General features: G+C 38.7%; 1 protein-coding gene across 1 annotated transcript in view; it reads right to left on the reverse strand.

Annotated features, from left to right (window-relative positions):
• Nucleotides 1-3275: 3275 nt before the first annotated feature.
• COL1A1 (collagen type I alpha 1 chain) overlaps nt 3276-25569 on the reverse strand; it is a 40005-nt gene continuing 17711 nt past the window's right edge. Inside the window, exons 24-51 of the mRNA XM_014061051.2 lie at nt 25344-25397; nt 25148-25246; nt 23650-23703; nt 22944-22997; nt 22792-22845; nt 22210-22263; nt 20869-20913; nt 20671-20769; nt 20215-20322; nt 18897-19004; nt 17838-17891; nt 17612-17665; nt 16196-16303; nt 16047-16100; nt 15142-15195; nt 14139-14300; nt 13103-13210; nt 11535-11642; nt 10798-10851; nt 10537-10644; nt 10166-10219; nt 9773-9880; nt 8624-8677; nt 8136-8243; nt 7759-8041; nt 6839-7029; nt 6492-6734; nt 3276-5223 (exon numbers count right to left, since the gene is read on the reverse strand). Of these exons, the coding sequence (XP_013916526.2) occupies nt 5077-5223; nt 6492-6734; nt 6839-7029; nt 7759-8041; nt 8136-8243; nt 8624-8677; nt 9773-9880; nt 10166-10219; nt 10537-10644; nt 10798-10851; nt 11535-11642; nt 13103-13210; nt 14139-14300; nt 15142-15195; nt 16047-16100; nt 16196-16303; nt 17612-17665; nt 17838-17891; nt 18897-19004; nt 20215-20322; nt 20671-20769; nt 20869-20913; nt 22210-22263; nt 22792-22845; nt 22944-22997; nt 23650-23703; nt 25148-25246; nt 25344-25397 (2781 nt within the window). The 3' untranslated portion in view covers nt 3276-5076. The remainder of the gene's footprint in view (nt 5224-6491; nt 6735-6838; nt 7030-7758; nt 8042-8135; nt 8244-8623; nt 8678-9772; nt 9881-10165; nt 10220-10536; nt 10645-10797; nt 10852-11534; nt 11643-13102; nt 13211-14138; nt 14301-15141; nt 15196-16046; nt 16101-16195; nt 16304-17611; nt 17666-17837; nt 17892-18896; nt 19005-20214; nt 20323-20670; nt 20770-20868; nt 20914-22209; nt 22264-22791; nt 22846-22943; nt 22998-23649; nt 23704-25147; nt 25247-25343; nt 25398-25569) is intronic.

Below are 25569 nucleotides of genomic sequence, written 5' to 3' on the forward strand. Positions count from 1 at the left end.
CCTAAGGAGAAAAAAAAAACCAAAACATTATAATTCCTGGACTTTAGATGGAGGAGGAAAATTTCACAAGCCACGAAACGTGAAGCTGAGAGTTTCTGCGAAAGGAAAGCTGAGCACCTGGATCTCCAGAAGAATGGCCTTGGCAACCTTTCCTCTGGAGCAGGAGCTGACATGAATGTGAATTGGCCCAGGCAGTATCACTGGGATAAAGGAAGACTTTGGAAGAAGACTAAGTGTAAGTACTTCATGCTCTACCAGTTAGAATCTTATTGAAATTCCCTTCTTTTAAAAAGTATCCATCACATTGAAATAATGTCTGGAAAAACTGAAGAAGAAAAAATATCAACATAGCATCATTGGAAGATTTTCAGCCACCAAACCAAACAGTGATGGAGTTTGTTAAAATACTCTCAATCGTGCTTCTATAAAAAGTTGCCAGGACAGAAGGAGAAAGACGTTCTCTCCTCACCCAACGCAGTAAATGCAGACACTGGTTTGCATGCTTCACTAAGGATGACATGTGGAGAGACCAGTTTAAATTGTTAGTTATCTGCACTCCCAGATATGTAATACTGTTAATCACCTCTACGGTTTCATACTTGATATTGAGTGGAGTATGATTATGCTGGCTCGCTCTAAGATCTACAATGACCTCCTTTGTTTTTATTAACATTTAGAATCAGGTTAGGGTTAGACAGTCCTGTGGGGAACCCGTACTCAAAGAAATGGAGTTGGAAACTTTTCTTCCAGCTCACAAAAACTGGGGCCTATCAATAAAGAGGCCAAGTTTGTTCACCAAATGCTGAGGAATTATTGTGTTGAACGTCAAACTAAACCATCAGCATTCACACATGAGTATTCTTCTCCTCCAGGTGTGCCAAGCCAAGATGAAGCACACAGGAAAGTGCACCTATAGAACAGTTCTTCCAATAGGCAAATTGCAATGAGTCAAGTGTACAGGGAAGGTATGAAACCATATAGTCCTTTACCAGTTTCTCAAAACACTTCATCCTAATGGAAGTGAGTACAACTGGATGGTAATCATTGAGGCACATGATAATAGTTTTTTGGGGCACTAGTGTTGTGGCCTCCCACTGCGCAGAGTTGGCTGCTGCAGACTCAGATGATGAGAAGTTTGGGGAGGAACTTGAGTGAGTTCTGGAGTCTGGGGAAGACTCTGATGGATGTCCTGTATCAAAGAGGTAGAGCCAGGGCCGTCCGACATTTCCCAGCCACCGTAGAGGCAGCTGCCTTTGGAGCAGAGGCGGTATTCAGCCGGTTCTGACTGGTTCTGGCGAACTGGTAGCAGAAATTTTGAGTAGTTAGGAGAACCGGCAAATACTCCCTCTGGCTGGCAGGATGAGAGATCCAATGGCAATAGAAGGGACAAGATGAAGTTTTGCTCGATATATCACTATGAAATGGCTTGAACCAAAGACTGAGAAGCCTTGAAGAAAGAGGGATGTTGGCAGCATCAAAGGGAAAAGCTATTGAAACACTCATTTTAGGCCTTGCATTTGAGCCTTGATCTAAATGCAGAACCCTCTCTATTTATTGTGTGTGGTATGTGTTATAAGCTCAATATTCATGAGTTTTGGAGGCCAACTGTGCATTTCTCTATCCGGCTTCTTTTGGTAGGGCAAAATATTTGCTATGCGTGATGTCTCCAGCTTCTGTTTATAAAGCAGCCTTTCATACAAAGAAGCCCACTTCTTTCCAGTTTCTGAATGAGGGCTATTGAACTTTGTTCAACTTTCTGGGCAGGTGGGGGGGAAGACGATGCCCCATTGGATGGGGAAGCATTTTTTCCCTTCCATGCTCAGAATATCAGGTAAGCAAGAAGAAGGAAAGCTCAATCCATTTGCAAAGTTCTCAGGGAAGCCGAAAGAGCTGCATCAGAACTTGTTAGAAAGGAAAAGAACAGCATAAGAAAACCATAAGTAGAGGGCACAAATGGAAAGAAAGGTGAGGATGGGAATGAATATCCTAGAAGAACATAAAGAAGAAGAGATGAAGAAAAAGCTACACAAGTTTGGGTTGAAGGAAGAATGTCTATCTCATGATGCTGGAGGAAAAAAGAGGAGGCTGTGAAATCTTCAAAGACTGGCTACAGATTCCGTGTGGCAGAATCCAGGGAAGAAAAGTATCGGTTCTTGGATTTATTTTCAGGATTATGTGAGTACCATCCAAACATTTTGGTAAGTCTACTATTTTATTTCTCCTAATCTTGTATCCATTGATCCTTTGTCACTTTACTTTTCTGTGGTTATAATCCAATAATACCATACCCATTCAGGGTTCCCCTTTCCAAAAAACCTTTCAGCTTTTATGATTTAAAATGAGAGTGAATAAGAGGGAGGGAGGGAGAGGGGGAGAGAGAGTGAAGGAGGAAGAGAGAGAGAGAAAGAGAGAGAGAAAGAGAGGTGGGCAGAGTGATGGTGGTAGGGAGGACTTTATGATAAAATAAGAGAAAGTCCAGAGAGACAGAAAATGACAAAACTGAAATGAAATGTTGGTGAAAAATAACTTCCAGAACACATAGAAGGGGAGAAATGAACCGTTAATTTCCAATACCCTGCTAGGCCTCGAGAAGTGGAGAGATGCCCACATACTAAATGAATTTTTATTTGAGGGAAAGAGCCAAGAAAAATCAATGAAGGAGCCATTTTCTTTAATAATTGTGATTTTTAATGGCATTAGAAGGAACAGGACTTCAGCCAGTTAAAAAAAAAAAAAGGCAAGCTCCATGGTGGTGCTGTAGGTGAGAGAAATAGTGAAAAATTCTAGATGTCACTCTAGGGGAATAGCAGGGGAAAGAATAGTTGGCATATTAGGAGAAGTAGGACAGAGTAAGCAAAGTGAGAAACAATAAGAAGGAAATAATGATAAAGAAAAACTTTTAAGCCCTTTTGGACTCATTTTCTCTGACAAGAGTTATATATTCTTATGAATAATATATATTTTTAATTGTTGTGGATTCTTCTATTGAGATACATAGAAAGGATGAATGAAAATTTATCAGAATCCTTACAAATATTCCTTCTAAGAAAGAAGGGTTGGTTTATGTCTTCAGTGGTAAGTCTACCAGATCTGAGCTGAAAAAGATCTGGGTGATTACTTGAAGGATCTGATAGCCTTATTTAAAGGCTGTTATGCTTGCAAGTGTGGAGATTTCCAAAATGTATATAAACTAGGAACCCGATCCCCCCATCAGCCAGCACCCCAACCAATTATTGGCCTTGCATGACAGAAAAGTCTGAAGAACAACCGGTATATTTGGATCATTTCACATGCTTTATTTCAGCAGTCAAAATAATTAAAAACATCTCAAATTATTATACATATACAAAATAGGTACAGAATCTTCGGTCGGTCATACTCCCTTGAACATCTGCCTCTTGTTACAGAGAAGAATGGATTTGCTTGAACTTGAACCCACAGGGGAGAAAAAGAAGAGTTAAGGTGACAAAGGTTGAGAGCAAAGAAGAGGTAGAAGAAAGGAAAAGGTTGTGATTTTAAAGCAATGAATGAAGACCATTAAAGAGCTAGAAGATTCAGCACAAGAATTTGCTAGCAGGGTTAAAAAAAGAAGTGGGGGGAGGAGAAAGAGCGATGGTGATGGAGAAGACCTGGATGGATGGGAAAAAGGCAAGCCAAAAAGGAATCCACCTGCTTTACAAGAGAACAACAGAAAATTTTCAGACCTTGATCCCTTGCAGCAATGTCTAATTATTATTATTTTTTGTCGTCCTGGTTTCTTTTTGCTTGTTAAGAAAATTAGCACCGTTTGAAAATTCACAAGTATTTTTGGGCACCGAGACACTAATTCTATTTCCCCCCCTTCTAATATTTCCATTTCTATAGCACCAAACAGGCTGCTCTTAGCAACATAATTTGCTTGGAGCAAAAGTTGTTTTAAGTTTCACCACTTCAAAAATAATTACATGGGACCTGAACATTATTAACATAGAAGACTAAAAGAATAAAATAAAATAAAGAGACACAGCACCTTTTGCTAAACTTGGAACCCTGCCTTGTTCCCTGGTTCCCACCCCCAGCCTGGTGATGGCGTTGAAAAAAAACTCCAAAACTACCACAAAGAACTTGGAAATCACAATTGTGAGGTAGCTGTCCATTACAATAATAACATACATTTAACATTGCAATTTCTCTGCTTTCTATATTAGCCATTTATTTTTCTTCACTTGTTCACCGACAACATATTTGTAGATCTTTAACTTATTTTGTCCACTTGTTCTGCTTTTTTTTTAAAAAAAAAACCTCTAACCATCTTTGCAGGTATACTAGCATTATTAGCTGTTAACACTTTTCCAAATTTGTATTTGTGTTGAAAACCATTCACTGCCACACGTATATTCAGAAGTAATTAAACTCCTTTCTATTGCCGGCTGAACAAAACAGAAAAAAAAATACACTTATAGTGGCTGAAATAATAATCTTTTCTGTGGTATTGCTCTGTATAAAAACAAATAAAACATGTAAAATTGCCAGCAGAGAAAGATGGCCTATAAGGAAATTTTGGGGTCTTTTTTCACTTCCAGGTTAAAGGGTAAGTTTACAATAATTAGGAGGATGTTATGGGCAGGCTGTAAGACTAATTTAGCATTGCTTTTTTGTTGCTTTGGAAGCAACAGATTTTTTTTTCTCCCCCCAAGAATTGTAGTTAATAATTCAGGTGTTCCTTAGTTGGTACTGATTTTTATCATTTTGTATGGTGGCTCTATATATTTATTTGGAATGTGCAAATTGTGATCCCAAGATATTACATGATTTTAAAAATGAAGAAGGTAAAATCAAGCCATTCTGTCTTCGGTGATTCTAATTTAAAAAAAAAAAAAGTCAAGCAAGTGGATGCATTTCCTTAATTATTTTTCAAAAGTCATTTATTTTTATTTTTTTTGGTTTAATGCTTTTTTTGGTTTTTTTTTAACGGAAATGAAAATAGTTTTAGAGATGATGGATAGAAAAAGACACAAATTCAAGTCCATGTGAAATTTCCTTCTTTTTTGGCTGTTTTTTATTTTATTTTTAAAACTGTCAGGTTTCCTTTGGGGTTTACAAGTAGCAGACTGGTCCAATATCAAAGCCGAATTCCTGGTCTGGAGCACCAACGTCCATAGGAGCCACATCAATGATGGGCAACCGGGAAGTTTTTGTTGTCTCGTATTGAATGACTGTCTTTCCCCAAGTGTTGGTGTGACTCTGTAAAGGAAATGGAAATGGCACGAAATTAGAAATGTTATATAGGCTATTTCAGGCATTTGTCGGAGATCTGTGTTTTTTAATCCTGATTCCCCAGCCTAAAAACAACTAGACCTTTGACATTCAAATCTCTTAAATTTGAATAAATGGTGAGGGGAATCATCAAGACTTCACCTCTTGTTTTATTTCTAAACTTTCCCGGTGCACAGCAGTTCCCACCCCTAAGAATCTTAGTCAAGACCTAACTACAAGTATGGACATTTTGCTTTTCTGCAAAGATCTAAATGTAGGACAGATCTTTATTTATTTATCCCATAGTTATTATTATTTTTATAAATAACCCAAGGTGGCACACATACTCAATACTCCTCCCTCCTCCTATTTTCCCCACCATAACAACCCAGTGAGGTGTGTTGGGTGAAGAGACAGTGACTGACCTAAAGTCACCCACTTGGCTTTCATGCCTAAGGTGGGATGAACAACCCCCAACCCCCTGGTTTCTAGCCTGATGCCTTAATTACAAGACCAAACTGGCTCTTCAAAAATTATCTTGCAAATTAAGAACGTAAGATACATACGATTATGATCCTCAGCCTGAATGCAACACTAGAAACTAGTAGAAAGTTAAAAGTGCTGCTATAATATCAAAGAACAACATTTGTCTGCAGAACAGGAACTCTCAATGGTTCATGGGTCTCAAACACTGAATGGACTGATGTTTCTCTTACTCAAATATTCAAACTAATAGATACAGAGGCATATTTCTTTATACTGACTGGATTAATGGCAAATCAGCCTCCATTTTTAATTCAGAAGAGAGCCATTATTTTCCAGTCTTTGACCTGGTTGCTACACACTATATTTACTGCATTTTAAATCTTAAGATCTTCCTGGTATCAATCCAAGATTCAGAACATGGAAAAAGTTTTCATGCAGAGAGAGAAAAAAGAATGACCTTCCCACATATATAGCAGTATATAACATATTCAAATATTTCTGCTTGTGTCTAGGACAATTTTAAAAAGCAGGTGATGTCCCTGTGTTTTATTGCAAGCCAGCTGCCCCATCTAAAGCAGGGCTCCCTTTTTGGGGACCAGGGACTGGTTCCATGGAGAAAGGTTTTTCCACAGACTGGAGAGGGTGTGATTTCGCATGTTGACTGCATCCCAAAGATGGGCTTCTCTTGTTTGCATGGCCCTGTTGCTGGCATGCCATGGGCTGGTGCCATCTATGGATTAGGGGTTGCAGACCTTATCTAAAAGACTCACCGTGCAGCCATCCTCAATAACTGAATAGGTGAAACGGCTGTTGCCCTCTCCTCTCATCTCAATGTCATTGGAGCCCTGGAGGAGCAGAGATTTCTTCAGGTTTCCAGTTTGTTGATCCATGTAAGCTATACTGTTCTTGCAGTGGTAGGTGATGTTCTGGGAAGCCTCAGTGGACATCAGGCGCAAGAAGGTCAGTTGGATGGCAACATCAGCTGGGTTGGATCCTTCACTACCATATTCAAACTACCAAGAGAAAAGAAAAAGTGAAATAGTATCTATCTTATCTCCTGTAGAAATCCCTCTACAACACCCAGAAATAATGTGTTGCTTAATCTTTCCAGTCTCACCTGGAAGCCACCGGGCATAGTCTCACCAAACCAGACATGTTTCTTTTCCTTGGGGTTAATGCTGCTGTACCAGTTCTTCCGTTCAATAGTGGCCTGAGTTGGGTAGACACAGCTCTCTCCACTCTCCATATTACAATAGACTTCGATGGCATCCAGATTGCAGCCTTGGTTGGGGTCGATCCAATACATTCCTATTTACAGGGGAGGAAAATGAATAATTTGACTGACGATGATCTTGAAAGGAATACTATTCTCATCTATTTCATCCTCTAAAGAGAATTGATTGGCTATCTTCTCTGTTCCTTCTTTTCTGAAGCATTTTCTCATGCTATAGGCTCTTTGTTCTCAAAAACTGTCCAAGTGGCTTCTCCATCTCCTAAAATATGTGCAACATTTGATAGCTGTAGTGGTGGTGATATTTAGATATGCCTCTATGAAAATAATGGGCCTAAGGATAATTATCAGGGGCATAACCACATGTAATCAAAGTAGATGTCATTGCATCACTTTCCAGTAATACTAATCAAAAGAAGAAAGATCTTTCTAACTTAAGTTACTCCTCTTTGAAGAGTTGGAATAGTTGGAACAGGCAACAGTGATTTACTTGTTGTAACACCCTTGGGAAGAAACCTCACTAAGACCTATGCAGATTATATTCTGCAGGAAGAAAACATTCTTAATAGAATTGATATTTCTGTGAAATTTATGAATTTTATGCTCAAAAGATCTTCCCAATCCCTGATGAATCAATAACTATCTTGTGAATAACTAGTTAATGAAAGCATGCAAGAAAAAGTTCAGCAGTGCAAGAAGGAAGAACAGCAATTCTGACAGCAGAAGGCAACATGTTCAGATACAAAGATCATTCACAGCAGTAAATACTGCCCTAGAAGCTCAGGTATGGCTTCTCCTGCACTTACCACTCTTCCAGTCTCCATGGCACATCTTCAGGTCCCGGCAGCTACGGGCTGGGTTCTTACGGGTTCCTTCAGGGCTACGGATGTTCTCAATCTGAAGAGAAAGGCTCTTGAGGGTAGTGTCAACTTCCAGGTCACGGTCACGCATTACATTAGCATCATCAGCTCTGTAGTAGCGGCCACCATCATGAGCTTTCTCCTGAGGAGGTTGGGGCAGGAAGCTGAAGTCAAAACCGCCACTGGGTGGGCCTGGGGGACCAGGTGGTCCAGGAGGTCCAGTAGGACCCTGCAGGAGGAATATGAAGAGAACAAGAATTAAAGGCAAAGGTCTTTTCCACTCATTGTAGGTAAGTTGTGATATTTCTAGAATCATTACATACAGCAGGGCCAACATCACCAGTACGACCACGAGGTCCAGGTGGGCCAATGGGACCAGGGAGACCATTCAAACCATCTTTGCCAGAGGAACCAGCAGATCCAGGGGGACCCTGTCAAGAAGGGAACAATTCATTATTAGTGAGCATTTGGCTTAAGATGGAAGAGGGGGGGAAAAAAAGCTAAGATAAGACACCTCCAGCAAGTCTCATTTTTTAACAGGATACATCTCTTTTCTTCTAAAGTAACACTGTATGTTTGCTGAGCATTAGAATCCAATTCAACATAGAAATACATTTCTCACAGTTGTCTATATATATATATAAAGTGTTATGTTATCCTCATCTTGCAATAACTCATTCTTTCTGGTTATTGCATTCTGATCCTGCATGCTGGATCAGATTCAAGGTATTTCAAGTTGTTCTCAGAGTTCCCTTATTCATCCTGGATGATTATAACGCAGCAAATAATGTTACAGAATAATCAGACTTACTCTTGGACCAGCAGGGCCAGAAGAACCAGAAGGACCTTGTTCACCAGGAGAGCCCTATACCAGAAAAGGAACTTGTCAATTACCAAATCATCTATATGGATATTTCCTTACTGTAATACAATGATACAAGTGAGAAAACTGAATTCCCAACCTTAATAGTGGCTTAAAAAGCATGTCTGGTAAAGTTTAATATGAAATATTGGGCTTCTTAATTGCCCATATTATCTCTCGCTCTCTGGCAAATGGCTTCTGTCATGGACTCAGGGAATCAACACATAAGCAGTGCACATGAATAGATGTATATATCTACTTCTTTGTAGACAGTCTTTTGTGATCACCTAAATAAATGTTTGAATACATCACACAATGGAGGAATACTTTTCTGCATGAAGGGAGGATATTAACCAAATGTTGATGTTTTTGAAAGTCTGTATTTCTTTGCCAGTTGGGTGGCCTTGAATTTGTGTCTACTATTATCAGAAAACACAACATGCAAAATGTTTTGAGGCCTACTGCATTATACTGGTGTCAGAGGTAAATTTGAATTCATTAATTCGTAAGATGATTTGTAAAGAAAAATATTTGATGAGGGCAGATAGTTCTGGTGTTATTCAACAGCTGATATCCTTACAGGAAAACCTGTAGAAGTAGTTTTAAAATCAAAGTGATTTCAAAAGGTAGCATTTTCCTTTTAGAAACAAATTGTAATTTTTGTATATTATAAATGCAGCTCAGTTGAGAAGTTGCATCCAATGCAGAAAAGTGTTCACCCCTCCTGTGCTGTTTGTGCTCAGAAATCTATCTACAATCTAAACATTGAAGATTCCATTTAATCATTTTCTATAAAACTGCAGCATTGAGTTAAACTCCTTAATAAGATATTTGGATTAGGAAGTTTCTTTGAATTGGAATACTCCTTTCTAAACAGTCGGCATGAAAAGCTACAAAATCTGTGATATTTTTCAAAGTCTACATTGTAATAAGATACCCATGAATCCAAATGTGAAATTTTAAGACAATGGGATTAACATGGAAATTGACTAACATAATGGACTAACCCAGAACACATATCCCTCCTCTTTTTTTAACCAAAGACAGCTAAAAAAAAAAAGAGTTGAATCTTGTTCTTCGTCAATTGCAGATACTCACAGGGGGGCCAGGGGGACCCTGAAGACCAGAGAATCCTCTGTGTCCCTTCATGCCTCTATCACCTTGTTCACCAGTCTCACCCTTGTCACCACGAGGACCTTGTGCGCCCTGGGAAAAGATCAGAAGACAGTCTCTTTAGAAATCAGTTTTTAACAAACACAGCAAAACCTATGGAGGGCCATTTCTTTGTAGACATTTCGGCTACCGAAAATATTGGTTGCTAGCCTAAGGCAAAAATAGCCTATATGTGGACAACAGCAAAGTCAACCACATTCATTCATTGCTGAATGGCAAGACTCCTGGAACAACATCTAACATAATATCTAACCAGAATATCCTTTGAATGATGTGGTTTCTTTAGAGGAAAAGAAGTATTTTGAAACTCCAACCTACCGCAGGACCACGAGCACCAGAAGGACCAGCGGGACCAGCAGGACCAGCAGGGCCCTGGAGAAAAAAAAGAGGAGAAAATGTTCAGATCATTAATTAAGTAGCTCCACTCGCTATTCATTTCTTTGGGAAATCAGTCATTCTATGCGACTGTTTCTTTTCAAGCAAGAAGTCTGGACAGTTAGGGAGGAATCAATGATATTTTACCAAAAAAAGAAAAGAGCTTGATTTTTGGGAAAATGAAAATCAATTGGAAATCCATTGTTTTGGATTAATATTCTCTTGTGCATGTGAAAGTTGGGCCAGGATCCCTCTGGTGTTTGGAAAAAGGACTCTCTTGCTACATATAAAGAATGAAAACAATTGTCACTTACACTCTCACCACGCTCTCCATTCTTGCCAGCAGGGCCAACAGGGCCAGGGGCACCAGGGGCACCGGGGGCACCAGGAGCACCAGCTGGGCCACTCTCACCACGATCACCCTATTTGGGAAAGACAAAGGGAGAGAATCAGCATGAAGCCAGCTTTTATTTCCAATGTGATTTGAATGGGACTTGTTTGAATAGGGTTATCCTATAGCGTTTGTAAGTTCTTGATACTTGTTATGTGATTCATATCAATGACTAATAGCTCACCTTGGGACCAGCAGCACCATCGCGTCCAGGAGCACCTTCAGCACCGGGAGAACCCTATGAATCAAGAGAGAAAGAAGACAGATTAAGCAGGATGGCAAGATCAAGGGAAATCAGAACCTGAACTTTAGCAGAATGGAGAATTTAGAATCCTACCCTGACGAAGAATTCCATGTTCTCCCATGAAATATTTAATTTGAATGGCTGACTCTATGAAATAGCTCTACCCCAAGTCAAACCTTGGGATATTACTCAGGGTGTTTGGCTAGAATACCCCTCCAAGGACTCCAGCAGAAGTATAAGTGTAATCTTTATTGTCATTGTACTTAAATACAGCGAAATTGGTTTTTTAGTCTTTTAAACAGGAGTTTTGAATGCTGAAAACTGAATTCAAGATGTTCATATATTTAATCTTTATCTTTTCCTGAAGCTCCCTTGTTCTGAATCCAATCACTGGTTTATTTAGCCTCCACCTGTCTGATACTTTCAAGTTCTCTTAAGGTCTCAAACACAGATCTTTAATGAATTTCCTACCGTCTTTTAGCTGGAGAGTTTAAGAATCAAACTGGGGACACCCTTGCATGACACTGAACATGTTCTGCCTCTAAGGGATGGCAAAGCTACAAATGTCTATTTTGAAATTAATAGTGGCAGGTTTGAGGACACTAAACTTGTATAGAGGAATGAAAGTGTTGAGGAGAGTTGGAAGCATCAAATCCTTTAGAAAAATGAGCACGCACCTCGCGTCCAGCTTCACCAGGGGGTCCAGCCAATCCAGGGGGTCCAGATGGGCCAGGAGGTCCACGTTCACCAGAGGAACCAGATGGGCCTTGTTTGCCAGGCTCACCCTATGGGCCGCGAAAGAGAATACAATGCTATGATTCACACAAACTGCTGTTCCGAAGAGGGAAAGGAGAATTAAATCTTATAGAGTATGAATGATATTCTCTAGTATTCAGTATCTGGGAAAATACTAATAAAAGGATCTGTTCAAAATTCAAGGCATAAGATACGCAGTAAGAGACAATATTTTGCTGCCTGATTCGGATTGCTTAAATCAAAATGCATAGTCAGCCAGCTAACTTGATCTTCCCTTTTTCTCCTAGTATATTAGAGAGTTAAGCATTTGCTGCTTTTTCATGACAAGCCGAATCTGATCAAACAAAAATCTCCTGTTGGAATAGCCAGATCTGAGAAAGATGCTTGTTCTTAGGATTAATGCAAGGCAAGATAACTCACTTTACCTAAATTCTAAATCAGGCTGCAAGATTGGGGGGGGGGGGGGGAATCAGCTCGGATTGAAAGATGTACAGTCAAAATTTTTGAAAGCCAATATCTCCCCAAAATATTTCCAGCTGCTGTTTCTGCAGTTGAAGAGTCCTTTTCTGTTATTGTAACATATTATTTAAAACAGAATTCCAGGAATTTGTGAAGCACATTTCTCAGAAAAGTCTGGCCTCTCAACAAGAAACAAGGGTTTTAAAACCCAGAAGATCCATTGACTCTATTTTGAAGGCCTAGCAACATGATTGAGATAAATACTTGAATGGACAATCAGGTAGTCTGGGGGTTTATAATGCTGTGTTTTGTTAGGAAACGGGGCCCCTTATGAGAAAAAGATTTGAGACGTCCAGCTGGAGGAACAGCTGGAGGAAAAGGAAAGGCTTAAACTGTGCAAATGTCTGGGCTAACCAGTAACTATAGAGTCGTGATTAGTGAAAATATTGAGTGATGTTTTGCCCTGTGAAATTTTGAAACTATATTGCTCCATTAGGAAATACTACTACATATTTTTTTAGTGTAGCCAGTATTGAGGAAAATCTACCACTAGCAGAAAACTTATCTCTTCAACAATGCAGATTAATATTATTACAAATGAGGAAACAAACAAATCAAGCCCATTACTATTGTGCCTTGTAAGAATGTGCAGAAATAAATAACTGGATTAAAAAATACACTCTTGCTTTGAGACATCAATTGCAACCCTAATCATTGCTCCTTGGAAATATACCCTGCATATCAATTGTGTTCTTCATGCAAACATGTTCAGCACAATATTATTGAAGAAAACAACATCTTTGTTGAGTTTGCCCATAGTTATTTATTGGTTGGTCTGAAGAAAAATCCAGTTAAAGTCTTTTGTGTTTGTGTAGCCCTATATATGTGTGAATTCTCCTAGGAAGCCTCAGATATTTTTTCTTTCTTTTTGGAGATCAAAGTTTATCCCATAAAGCTAAAGAATAAAAATGGATCCATATTGCATTTCTGAAAACTTCTGAAACTGACTGAATTGAAAAGAAGTACTCACAGTGGGACCAGGAAGTCCAGGGAATCCTCTCTCTCCTCGTTGTCCAGGAAGACCAACTACACCACGTTGTCCAGCAATACCTTGTGGGCCAGGAGTACCAGGGGCACCCTATAAAACAAAATAATGTGCATTTCAGAAACAAGGCATAGAGTTAGTGGACAATCAGGTTTCTTTTTTATGAGTAGTATGTGCTACCAGATTTCCCATTCATGATCTTTTATTGATTCATAGACTGCACATGTTCTCATCTTTAGTTAACGTTGCCATTGGCCATTAGTTTAGAGAAGATGATGGAACTAGACCTCAATAATTAAGTAGCAAGCAGTGTTTTGTCCCTTCTGGATGCAAGAATTTTGGAGGGTTTAGATGAAGAGAAAACTGGTGGGTGCCCTGATACTTTTTAACATTGCAAGTAATATCATTCTTTCCTAGTTTTCCAACCCATATCCTTCCTGAATAGGAGTTCCAATCCTCTGGATGGCTAAATGTGAAACTCCCACAGAAGACTCTGTTACTACTGAGATTTTTATGTGTTATGCTTTTTTTTATTCAAAACAACATAAGCAAACAAATAAACTAGTAAATATAATTAGACAAAGGTAGGAAACCATTAAAAAAAGAGTAACAAAAATGTAACTAATTTAAATATTTTTTCCAACTTGGGAATCCCTGTTGTGCATAGTTTGATTTCCAGAACTGGCTGTTGTTAAGATTTCTGGGGCATTTCCAGGATGCTGAGATTGGGGAAGACTGATCCAGGGGATACATGGCTTCTTATGACAAGGAGCAGCCTTTGCCCAGAAAAAGATGCAGAACTCTATAGATATTACCAATTGCCATGAAAATGGTCATGGATGGTAGTTGCATGAAAAGGCTGTAACATTACCATCAGGGAAGGATACATTAAATATTAGCTCGAGACAGATTTGTATTCAAAAAGTTATTGCTAGATGTCATAGGGAGATTTCTCAAAGAGGAGATGCCCTGGTTGATTCAAACATTTCATTGAAGAGAAGTGAATTTTAGATTTACTTACAGCAGGTCCATCAGCACCAGGAGATCCCTTCTCACCAGAAGGTCCAGGTGGGCCAGCAGGTCCGACTTCACCAGGGCGTCCAGCGGGTCCAGTCTCACCACGGGGTCCTTTGCTTCCTTCCTTTCCACTAGGGCCAGGTGGGCCGGGAAGACCAATGTTGCCCTTTGGGAAAAGAAAGGCAACAAGTCTATCAGTGACTGAAAGACTCAGCCAAAAGATTCTATGCAACAATGTTTTTTTTTTAAATATAAATCTTTATTAAATGAGGGGCTCTGGATGGGGATGCAATTAGGCTTCAAATCAGACAGATCATTCTGGATGAGCAAAATTTTCTCTTCTATTGGCTAATCATATTAGTTGTTTGTTCAAGGAAGCAACGTTAACCACATTTTGGACAAGATGTATGTTGAAGAAATCTAGCATGTTCAATTGAAAGGCATTAATTCAATGAACAACTCCCAGAATTCCCTGGGAAATAAGGTATATCTATTACATCAGTACTCCTGATATACTTTTCCTGTTCATTCCTTCACTTTGTTGTGTATTTTCTGAACTGAAATATCCACAAAATACCCACAACACTGAAATACTAAACTGCCCTCCATTACAAATGTTTTAATTTTGGGGCTGACTTTTTTCAATCAACAATTTATAAAAAAAGACTGGTTGCAAAACTATTTGTAAGTATAATATTTTAAAGCTTCCAGTTCAGAATTAAATATTAGATTGAATGCTCATTGAAATGAATCAATGTTTAGTCTCAAGAAAGAGACAAAAGGAAAATTAATTTGCATTTAACTCATTGAATATTAAGGCCTGAATTTCTCCAGCTGTTTCTCACATAGGTAACATTTCCTCTTTATAATTAACATTATGCTCCTCATTTGCCAAAGGGGACTAAAATTCTCCTTGTGAATTTTCCTTCCCTGATGGCCATTTTGAAGTTTTGAGGACCCCCCCCCCCTGCCCACTAATTTATTGCCGAAACTGTGTGGTTACTTACAGATGGGCCAGGAGGTCCAACTCTTCCAGCAGCTCCAGGGAATCCAGTAGCACCCTATAAAAATGAAGAAATATTCCAGTTTCAATTATCCTTTCCTACAAAAGAAGACTAACACAGGTTTACTGAATATACCATGTTCCAGTGGATGCAATTGTTTAAAGGGGTTTTGCTCTGATTCTCAAATGTGAAAGCTGGTGTGAAAAGCTCTCTCACATCTTTTAACACCTTGTCTGGATGCACCACTGTTTCTTGTTTAATGGAAAGGCTTTTATTTCTGATGCATTTCTGAACTGCTAATTGGGAATCCCAAATATATTAACCAAGTAAGAATACATGACCTAGGAGGTGCTAATAATATCTGCTAGAATGTTCTAGGCAGGATCTAAAATAGGATTCTTTCACCATCATACATGGCATTAAGCTGGCAGTGAGACCTTCTTAATAGGGACATCAAATTTATTTAATGTTATATTTAAATATCATGTTTATTCAAGACCCTTTTAATAGGGTTGTCATATTTATTTAATAAGATATTTAAATATAATATTTGTTTAAGGTCCTATCCCTTGGTGTTAGTCCCTTAGTCCCTTTCTGCTTAGTGTAAATTAAAGGCTCTTAGAGAAAAGTTATCTCTTTTGCATTCTGTTCAGCACTTCATAAGTGCTGAAAGTTTTATTAATTATCTAAATCAATTTAGGAAAATAAAATATCTGCAAGAAAATGATGCAAGCTCAGAGAGTACCAAGGACCGCTCCTTTCTAACCCTGAGCCACAAATATTCTCCTTTATTGGAGATTTAATTCTGCATTCTTTGAAAACAGGAACAATAATTTGAATCCTTACTGAACTACCATTTCATAATATAGCATCTGATTTAATAATATGGGGGGGGGACTCATACTCACAGGGGGACCAGCGTTTCCGCGAGCACCTTTGGGGCCAGGAGCACCAACAGGACCCTGCAATCAATAGGGAGAGGTTAGCATGAAACTAAAGACTGAGCGAAGAGCAAATCTTCATGGAAGAGAGTGCGGAGTAGTGAAGGAGAACTTACAGCAGGGCCAGCAGGACCAGTAGCTCCAGCGGGACCAGGAGGACCAGCATCACCTTTAGCACCAGCATCACCGGGTTCACCTTTAGCGCCAGGTTGTCCATCAGTTCCCTATTGGAGCAGAAACAACAGAGGTAGTGAAGATCAGGGAGATGGGGACAGAGACACAGGTGATTCTATGAGATTTAATTTCTACCTTTTTGTGCATTTCCCAAATATATCTAACTAAACCAATCATTGAACAAACTTTTAATTTCCTGTTAAAGAGAGGTACCTTGGCAATCAACTGCTTTGAAACTCATTGAATTTGGTACATAACGCATTTTGATGTGAAAAATTTGTCCCCATAATCATTGTTTGTTTGGCATTCAATGCACAAACTAGAATCTGTGTCAGCTGCCTTGTGATTTATTACATTATTCCTTGTGAGGAAAAATGTGTTTGGTACTCAGCGTTTTTGGTATTTATCCTGCCTCCTGGAACCAATTAGCAATGAGTACCAAGATATCATTGTATACAGTTTTCTGGATTTTCCATGGACGATCAACCAGGGAAAGGTAATGTAGAAGGCTAAGGATGGGGAATTGATAAGTTTTGAGAAATTTGCTTTTGCAGATTTATATCTCTGTTACTCTAGGCAGAATTGTTGGTTAAACCTTTACCTTTCAGTAACTAACTCGCTGAATGCTTGAAGAGCAATAATAATTTGTCTTTCCAATCACCTTCACAGAGTTGGTAGAACAAAAACAAATTTGCAATGCACAAATTAAAGAACTTGCAATATCTAATGTTCTTGGGATCTCAATCGAACTGGTTCTATGACCACTCTTTTATAGTCCAAATCACTTGCTTCTGAAAAATATTGGTAACAGAAATCCAGCTGGACATAATGGCTTACTTTCTGGACCTCTACTGGTTTCTGTGAGTTTCAAGGTGGTTCAGAGTATCAAATAATATTGGAGAAATCATTTGTATTCATTCATATCTATCAAACCACTGTAATTAGATTATGGGTAAGGACAAATTGATTAGATCCCAACTCTGGAATTGATTAGTTCAACTTTCTTTTCCTACCAAAGGTCATTTGCTGGTAATCTATGGCTGTTTTCTGGTTCACTTACTATGTTCCTACAACAATATAACACAGTAAATTGATTACAGAGTTAATCCAGAGACTTGGTTAATACCAGACCACACATTTATCTAATGGGCTGGATTCACATAATAAACTAAATTACAGAAAACACCCAATCAAATCAAGTGCTTATTGGGTTTAAGATGTTGTGTAAACGTGTCTTCTAGATTTCTAAGGTTAAGTATATTGTGCGAAGAAAGCTTTCGCCTCATTACAGCAGTAAGAGGATGCAAGCGTTTTAATGGGATTCCTGAGAAGCAGGAGAGATTTTCCATCATACTTACAGGGGGTCCAGCAAATCCAGCAGGTCCAGCAGGTCCAGGTTCACCACGGTCTCCCTGGGAAGGACAAGAAGAAGACAGGAAATGTCATGATGAGAGAAAGAATTGCAAAGTTGAAAAGAAAAGATAAGAGCTATGCAGCTATGCCAGAGCTGCATAAACAGCATTTCAAGACAAGTCATCTCAAGGCAAAACAACCCAAACAAACATAGGAAGGTAAATTACTTACAGGAGCACCACGTGCACCAGTGGGGCCAGCAGGGCCGGAGGGACCACTTTCACCCTGGGGAAGAAGACAAAGGGAGAAGGTTAAGCACCAGACCTAGCAGTAGGGTCCTATGCATTAAAAATGTACTATAAGGACAATTTCTTTTTGATAAGTCAGTCTTACACTAGGTACTATGGATAAAAATCACAAATTGCTTCTTCTTTGCAATCATGTGAAAAATTTAAAATGGACAATACGCCTTCAGTTCTAACTAGAGTTTCACTGAGTTTTCAGTACAAAAATATGGGTTTTCCATTATTTGTGACTATTAAGCTGAAAGAATGCAACAATGGTTAATAGGTATCAAGAGAGAGATATGGGAGGTGGGAAAACTGGTCATGTCTTTTGGGTGGGTGGTTTAGTCAGTTTCTAGTCTTTTTTCATTTACAAGTATACTTCAAACTATTTTCATATTAAGTAAGTTGTTTTAAAATCTACTTGAAATGGCATTTTCCATCTAGGTATTTTGAATTCGTTTAATTGTAAAGTGGACTCATTATTTTAATGCATTTCTCATGAAATCATATGTTTATAAGCCAGGAAATGCATCATAAAATATGGAGAAGTGTAATATCCAAAGAATAATTGAATTATAGTCTCTGTATTAAAATGAAAGATGCACATTGGGTTAGTTTGCTTGAAATAAATGAAAGCAATGAGTATCCTACTGATTTAGTTTTTAGCATTTGTAAAAAGCTATCCTTCAGATCTGATGTTATAACTAAAATTAAGCAGAGGATTTTCTTAAAGTCCATAAGTTGCTACAAAAAAGTCTTTGAGGCAGTTTGTCCTAGATAAATATTTACATCTTCTCAATTATATCATTTTGCTTTCTCTGATGCTTTCTAAAAAAAAAATGGCAATCCAAATTTGATCTGAAAATGGCAGCTACTTCCTAATTCATGCACAAATCTGTGGAAATGCCAGCAAATGTTAAATATTAAATAAAGCATATGGCACGGCTTCCAATAATCAGAAATCAGTAGGAGTTTAAGAAGAACAAGTTGGTGGAATATTTGCCTTGTCACCAGGAGAACCAGCTGGTCCAGGTGGGCCAATGGGTCCAGTCAATCCTCTAGGTCCATCTTTGCCAGGAGAACCATCAGTTCCTTTGGCACCTGGGTCACCCTAAAAAAGAGAAAAGACAAAATAAGATTATCAATATTGAAAAGATCAGAAAGGCGTCATGATTGGAAAGAATAATAGAATAATAGAGTTAGAAGGGACCTTGGAGGACTTGTACTCCACTCCTGCTCAAGCAGGAAACCCTGTACTATTTCAGATGGTTTCCAATGGTTGTCCAATCTCTTATTAAAACCTCCACTGTTGGAGCCTCAACTTCTTGGAGGCAAGTCATTCCATTGATTAATTGTTCTAACTGAGAGGAGGTTCTCCTTAGTTCTAAGTTAATTGTCTCATTTATTATTTCCATCCATTGCTTCTTGTCCTACCTTCAGAGGGTTTGGAAACTGACCCCCTCTTCTTTGTGGCAGCCCCTCAAGTATTAAAGTACTGCTATAATGTCATCCCTAGTCCTTCTTTTCATTAAACTAGATATATTCAATTTCCCGTTCTTCATATGTTTTAGCCTCATCTGTTGTTATTCTCTGCACTCTTTCTTAACATCTTTTTCAATATTCATATATTTTGAAATCTTGAAATAAGATTTCACATCAGGCTTGATGTTAGGAATTTTCTTGAATATATCTCAAAAGCTAAATATCAAAATCATGATTCTGGGTTGCCCTCTTAAGTTTTACTTCTTATTTCAAGGCCTCGGGCCAAGCTGGAAGACAACAATGGTCAATCAACCTTTTAATTTGGCTTGGACTGTATTCAGAAAAATATCTTAAAGCCAGTTAATGGAAGATAATATAAAATTAATTCTTCTTTGCCTTTTTGATTCTCCCAGCAGTTTATTTGTACGGTGGCATTAGAAATGACCATAACTTATAAATAGATGAGAAACATGGGTGAAGACTGTAAATTCATCAACTGTCATACTTTGTCTAAAATAAAAATAAACCCCTATTCACAACATTGGGCACTGATATCATTCAGATATCTCAGTATCATTCCAGACTCCCATCCAAAATTTTACTATGCAGTCTAAATCAGACTGACCTGATGGACAGGTAGTGAAAATCTATGTCAAGATTATCTCTAGGTACAAATCTTGAAGGAACTTAACCATGCATGATATGTAGATGATATTTGGAAAGGAATGGATGTCCTTTGAAAAAAGCAGGATGCTTTTGCTGGTTCTCCACCTTTTTAAGCATAGTAAGATGATGGCTGCCATTTTGATGACAACAAAGTTCAACCGTCATGTACTTACTCTATCTCCCTTGGCACCAGGCAGACCAGCAGCACCACGTTCACCAGGCATACCCTGAAGACCAGGAGGACCTTGACCACCAGGAGCTCCAGGAGCACCAGCATCACCCTAGAATTGAATAATCAAGGCAACAAAGATTAGGAATGGAACCATTTGAAAACTACAATGAAAGAGAGAGAGAGAGAAAAGAGGTGCCTATCTATTCTTTCCTTTAAAAATGTTATGTATATATTGTATCTTCTGAATTCTATTTTCCACACATGTATCTAACACAATATTTAATTTTTCTGATCCTTACAAGGTATATTAAGGAAAAGTAAAAATGATATTGTTCCCGGGAAAGCAACAGTGTAATGGATTTGGATATATAATCTATCAATCTGAATACCCAAGGGTAAAGTCTATTCATTTATCTTTAAGATAGCCTTTCCATTTTAACATTTATTAATCTTTTACCTTAGCACCATCATTACCCGGAGCACCATTGGCACCACGGGGTCCAGAAGGACCGGCAGGACCTTGGGCACCACGTTCACCAGGGAAACCTCTCTCGCCCTAGATGAAATAAAGAGTGAGTTGATTACAAATTGTTTATGGAAGCATTGTTGGACAAGTGAAGACAAATAAGAACCTAGGGAGAAGATCTTTACTTACTCTTGCACCAGAAGGACCAGGAGCACCGACATCACCAGGGACACCCTGTCAGAGTGGAGAGAAACAGATATTGTTAAAAGATAGAGCCATTGAGAATGCATGCAGCTAATGAACTTAATTTGACATGGGGGGTGGACAGGGGGAATGCAGTTCAGCAAGAAATGGATTGTTCACACTCATGTCTGAAGGCAGGATTATATTTTTTGCTTCTTTCATTTATGAAGTTTTAGAGAACTTTAAATAGAAGAGTAGGTATGAGAAGGTAGGTATTTTTTCTAGTGGAAATAAGAACTCTCAAGACAAAGATACACTGTAGAAGAAAGAAGTATTTATCTTCTTCCATGAACAAGAGATTGTTTCCTTCGAAATGTTTTATTTGGAATATAAATATTTCTCTGGCTAAATTCTAAAGATGGCTTTCCTAAACTGCTAATTTCTTCTTCAGAAAAATAGAAAAATAATTGAACCCTGTATTGTTCTGCTGCCATATTGATGATGCACTAGTCAAAAATGAAATTCTCCAGAAACTTTATTGTTTAATTTCAAGTCTCAAGGCCACTGAAATCTTCAGAAAAAAGTTCTATGTGTTATGTATTAATCTGCATTTGAAATTATTATCATGCTACATAGAAATAGAATAGGCTCATTGTCTTATAATAGGCTCATAATCTCATAAATACTTTTACATTTAAATTTGAAAGATGTAATCCCAAATTACAGTAATACAGGAATCCACTATTACAGCATCTCTAGTATATAATTATCAAGTGCCCCTGAAAAGTGATAATAATGGTTATTATCAATGTCCCTCACTGGATGAAAGAGAGTCCACCATCTTCCAGGATAGTTTGTTCCAAACCTTGGAAAGCTACTAAAAGTCTTTCTTCCCCTATGGAAGTATTTTTAAGTGACTTGGCCAATCAAATAACTGTTTCATCAAAAGAATATGAAATCATAAACTGGTCATAATAATGTCCTGAAGAGAAAGTAAATTTCCTCCTACTGAAATTCTCTACAACTACTAAAAGAATTTAGGAATTGGGAATTATAAAACAGAAAAATATGGGCCTGGTTTTCCATATGCCAGTAGATGCTTTTCAGTTGTTGGATGGTGTATGCATCCATTTAAAAAAGAAATGCACAAAAAGTTCCAATGGGGAAAATGGCAGACATTATTAATGTGCAAAGTAAGGTTATTCTGGAGAATATTTGTGCTGAGTTCAGACTCCCACTAGCCTGTTCCAAAGTCTGCAACTCAAGGGTCCTAATTTAGTTTGTCCCTGCTTCAAAGCATGTACAATTCCTTCTTAACACTTCTGCATATAGGAACACATTACATACTTGTTCACCAGGCTTTCCAGATTCACCAGGGGCACCAGCGGGACCAGGAAGACCCTGAAAACAAAAATCGGAAGTGAAGGAAATATTAGCTTTGATAGGAGTGGATGAGCCCGACAATCAAATACAGCTTATTAAACAGGCTAACTTCAAAAGGTTTACGTCACTAGTACCACTAGTACCTCATGAATTTTACATGCTTCTATTTTACAGCAGTGTTTTCCAACTTGGCAGCTTTAAGACCTGTGGGTTTCAATTCCCAGAATTCTCCAGCTAGCTGAAAGCACTGTTTCAGTTTTCTTACAGGCCTTATGGCTTGTACTCAATAAAAACTATATATACTGAGTATTTTAGTTCTGTTCTCCTGAGCAAATAAATGTACATCATTTGAACATTCAAAAGAAACAAAAAGTAATGGTATTAAATATTTAACTGGTATCTGTCTGTCTGTCTGTCTGTCTGTCTGTCTATCTATCTATCTATCTATCTATCTATCTATCTATCTATCTATCTATCTATCAATCATCTATCTATCTTTGTAGAGAGAGAATGTACACATTTGTTTTTTCAAGCAATCCTGCTCACCTGGAAGCCAGGAGCACCGGAGGGACCTTGTTCACCTCTTTCACCAGCAGGACCCTGTAATGAAAAGGTAGGAAAATTCAAACCTTGACAGAATCCAAAAAAGGGATAAATATTCATAATACCGAAGGAGGAGAAATCAAATCCATACTTACAGCTGGGCCTGGAGGACCTTGGGCACCAGCATCGCCATCTTTGCCAGGAGCACCCTGGGAGAAACCAAGGAGGAGTAAGGACAGGAACAAGCAGAGCCCAATGTTTTAAAAATAAACCTGGCACAAGAATTCTGTTGATTGAAAACCTTCCCACCAAATGCCTTTTCCCACCTACCACATGATCAGATAATTTATCTCTGTAGAGATATTCCCCTGTATTCTCTCTATCATTGCATGGAAAACCATCTCAGTGTGGATGTAGTAATGAAGGTGATGGAGTGGCGTGGGGCATCCCAGGGTTTAGCCCACCTTCGGTCACAGAACCTATCAGATGATTTTCAGCCAGTCCCCCTCCTAAGCCTCCATTCCTTGCCCCCCTCTCTCTTATATAGATCCAAAACCCCCTAAAAAAAGGACTTTTGACTATAGAAAGCTTAGAATATATATGTGAACTCTAGTGGGGGAAAGTAGCAGCACACACATATTGCTCTAATGCAACATTTATGTATATATGTATCTGTGTATGTGCAAACATATGTAGGTATGTATTCGGTATATTTATTTGTAAGATGTGTATAGCCTCCCAGTTCTATAAAACAACTCTGGGTAACTATTTATTACCAGCAATTATGTAAACTAATCCTTGTATATATGTCCATCCAGATCACTGAAGGGAATAATAGAGGGCGAGGAACAAAATACTTACGTTAGCTCCAGTGGCTCCGGGAGCACCTCTCTCACCAGGTTTGCCAGGTTCGCCCTAGAAGAGGATGTGGTGGTGGTGGGGGGGGAGAGAATAGATAGAGAATGGGAGTTATTTCAGGGAGAGAGTCAATAACTTCCATTTCATTCTTCAGTATCTCTCCATGCTGTGGCAAATCTAGGATGCCCAGGTTCAATTTGTATTACATAAGCATGGTCTTATACATATTTGAAAGGCAGTTGAATGTCTTTCATACAATCATAGTATGTGGGGATGACCTTGGGACACAATGGCAAGAGTCACAGCTTAGACAATGGTCAGATAAGAGGCAACTGAGTTCACAGAAAGAATGGGAGATGGCAAAAATATCAGAATAGCAATAGCAATAGCGGTAGACTTATATACCGCTTCATAGGGCTTTCAGCCCTCTCTAAGTGGTTTACAGAGAGTCAGCATATTGCCCCCAACAATCTGAGTCCTCATTTTACCCACCTCGGAAGGATGGAAGGCTGAGTCAACCCTGAGCCGGTGAGATTTGAACCGCTGAACTGCTGATCTAGCAGTAGCCTGCAGTGCTGCATTTAACCACTGCACCACCTCGGCTCTCAGAAGGTCCCTCAGAAGGGACCTTCTGTAGTTTCTTGGACTATTAAGGTGAGGGGGGGGGGAACCTGCAAAATTCCATTACTGTAACCTTACAGTAAAGATAGAACAAGTAGTTCTAGATGTGTTACTTCTCTGGATTACCTAAAAGGACTGACCCAAGCAGCCTATTTTATTATGTAGAAAATCTCAGTATCTCTAGTATTCCATTTTCATTTGGAAAAAACAACCCATTCTACCAACAATTTCCTCTCTCCAATTCACAGTCTAGAGTGATTTTCACAACCAACCAAAGCCAAATGCCCCTTGAAACAATCTATTTCAAGTGCATTCAAGTGCAGTTAATGCTTCTGCTCTCCATGAATCTATTTATACTTCAGTTAGTTGGTTGCTGAATATAAAGTTGTAATCATTAAAAACAACAACCATGAAGGCCTCTCCGAAAATGGATTAAATAGGAGGTTCTGATAATGACAGGAAGATCATGAAGAAAATCCTTCTATGTGATCACTAATAATTGAGGATGACCTGATGACACATAATCAATAGTGGTTCAATAGTGTCAATGTAGCATATACATGTGGATTATTCACGAAATCAGTTTTGAAATGAAATTGACTCTCATAGTAACCATCTGTAAAATATTCATATTGAATGAATCAGGAAGTTAGAGGTACAAATAGGGGGAGCTTTAATATAAAGCAGCCACCTGCTGCCCTTATTTCAGATATTCTTTTGCTCCTTGAAGAAGAATTAAAAGCAGCTGTTCTGGTGTCATAGTTTTTTCATGGGTTGAGTGCTAAATAAGGTGGTCATTTGTGGAAGAGAAGTAGGCGTCATCCTTGTATCTCACCCATAGAACATGTCATTCGGGAAGTAAATGCGGAGTGTTACTTACAGCAGAGCCTTTAGGTCCAGGGAATCCCATCACACCAGCTTGACCTCTTGCACCAGGTGGACCTGCAGGTCCAGGGCGACCATCTTGACCAGCGGGGCCCTATAAGTGAAAGGAAACAATAAGCCCATTTTTTTTAAAAAAAATTGTTCTATTGCAAAATATAGGGGCGATCCCAGTAAGTTCTCTCAACACTTACAGCAGGTCCAGTCTTGCCATCAGCACCAGGACTACCAGGGCTACCAGTCAGACCCTAGAGAAGAAAACAAAAGGGAGAACTTGTGTGAATGGGGAAGATGGTGTGATGGGATGTAATGAAGAGATGGATCCTCCTTTCAGAGGAACAAGACTTAACTCCGCCCAAATATCATGTGTGAAAGAAAGAGGGTGAAGACAGGTCCTCCCTAATAGTTCACAAAGGGTGT

Source organism: Thamnophis sirtalis, unplaced genomic scaffold, assembly GCF_051295495.1.
Source record: "Thamnophis sirtalis isolate CommonGarterSnake01/CBP01778 unplaced genomic scaffold, rThaSir2_p1.2 scaffold_4, whole genome shotgun sequence".
Lineage (NCBI taxonomy): Eukaryota > Metazoa > Chordata > Lepidosauria > Squamata > Natricidae > Thamnophis > Thamnophis sirtalis.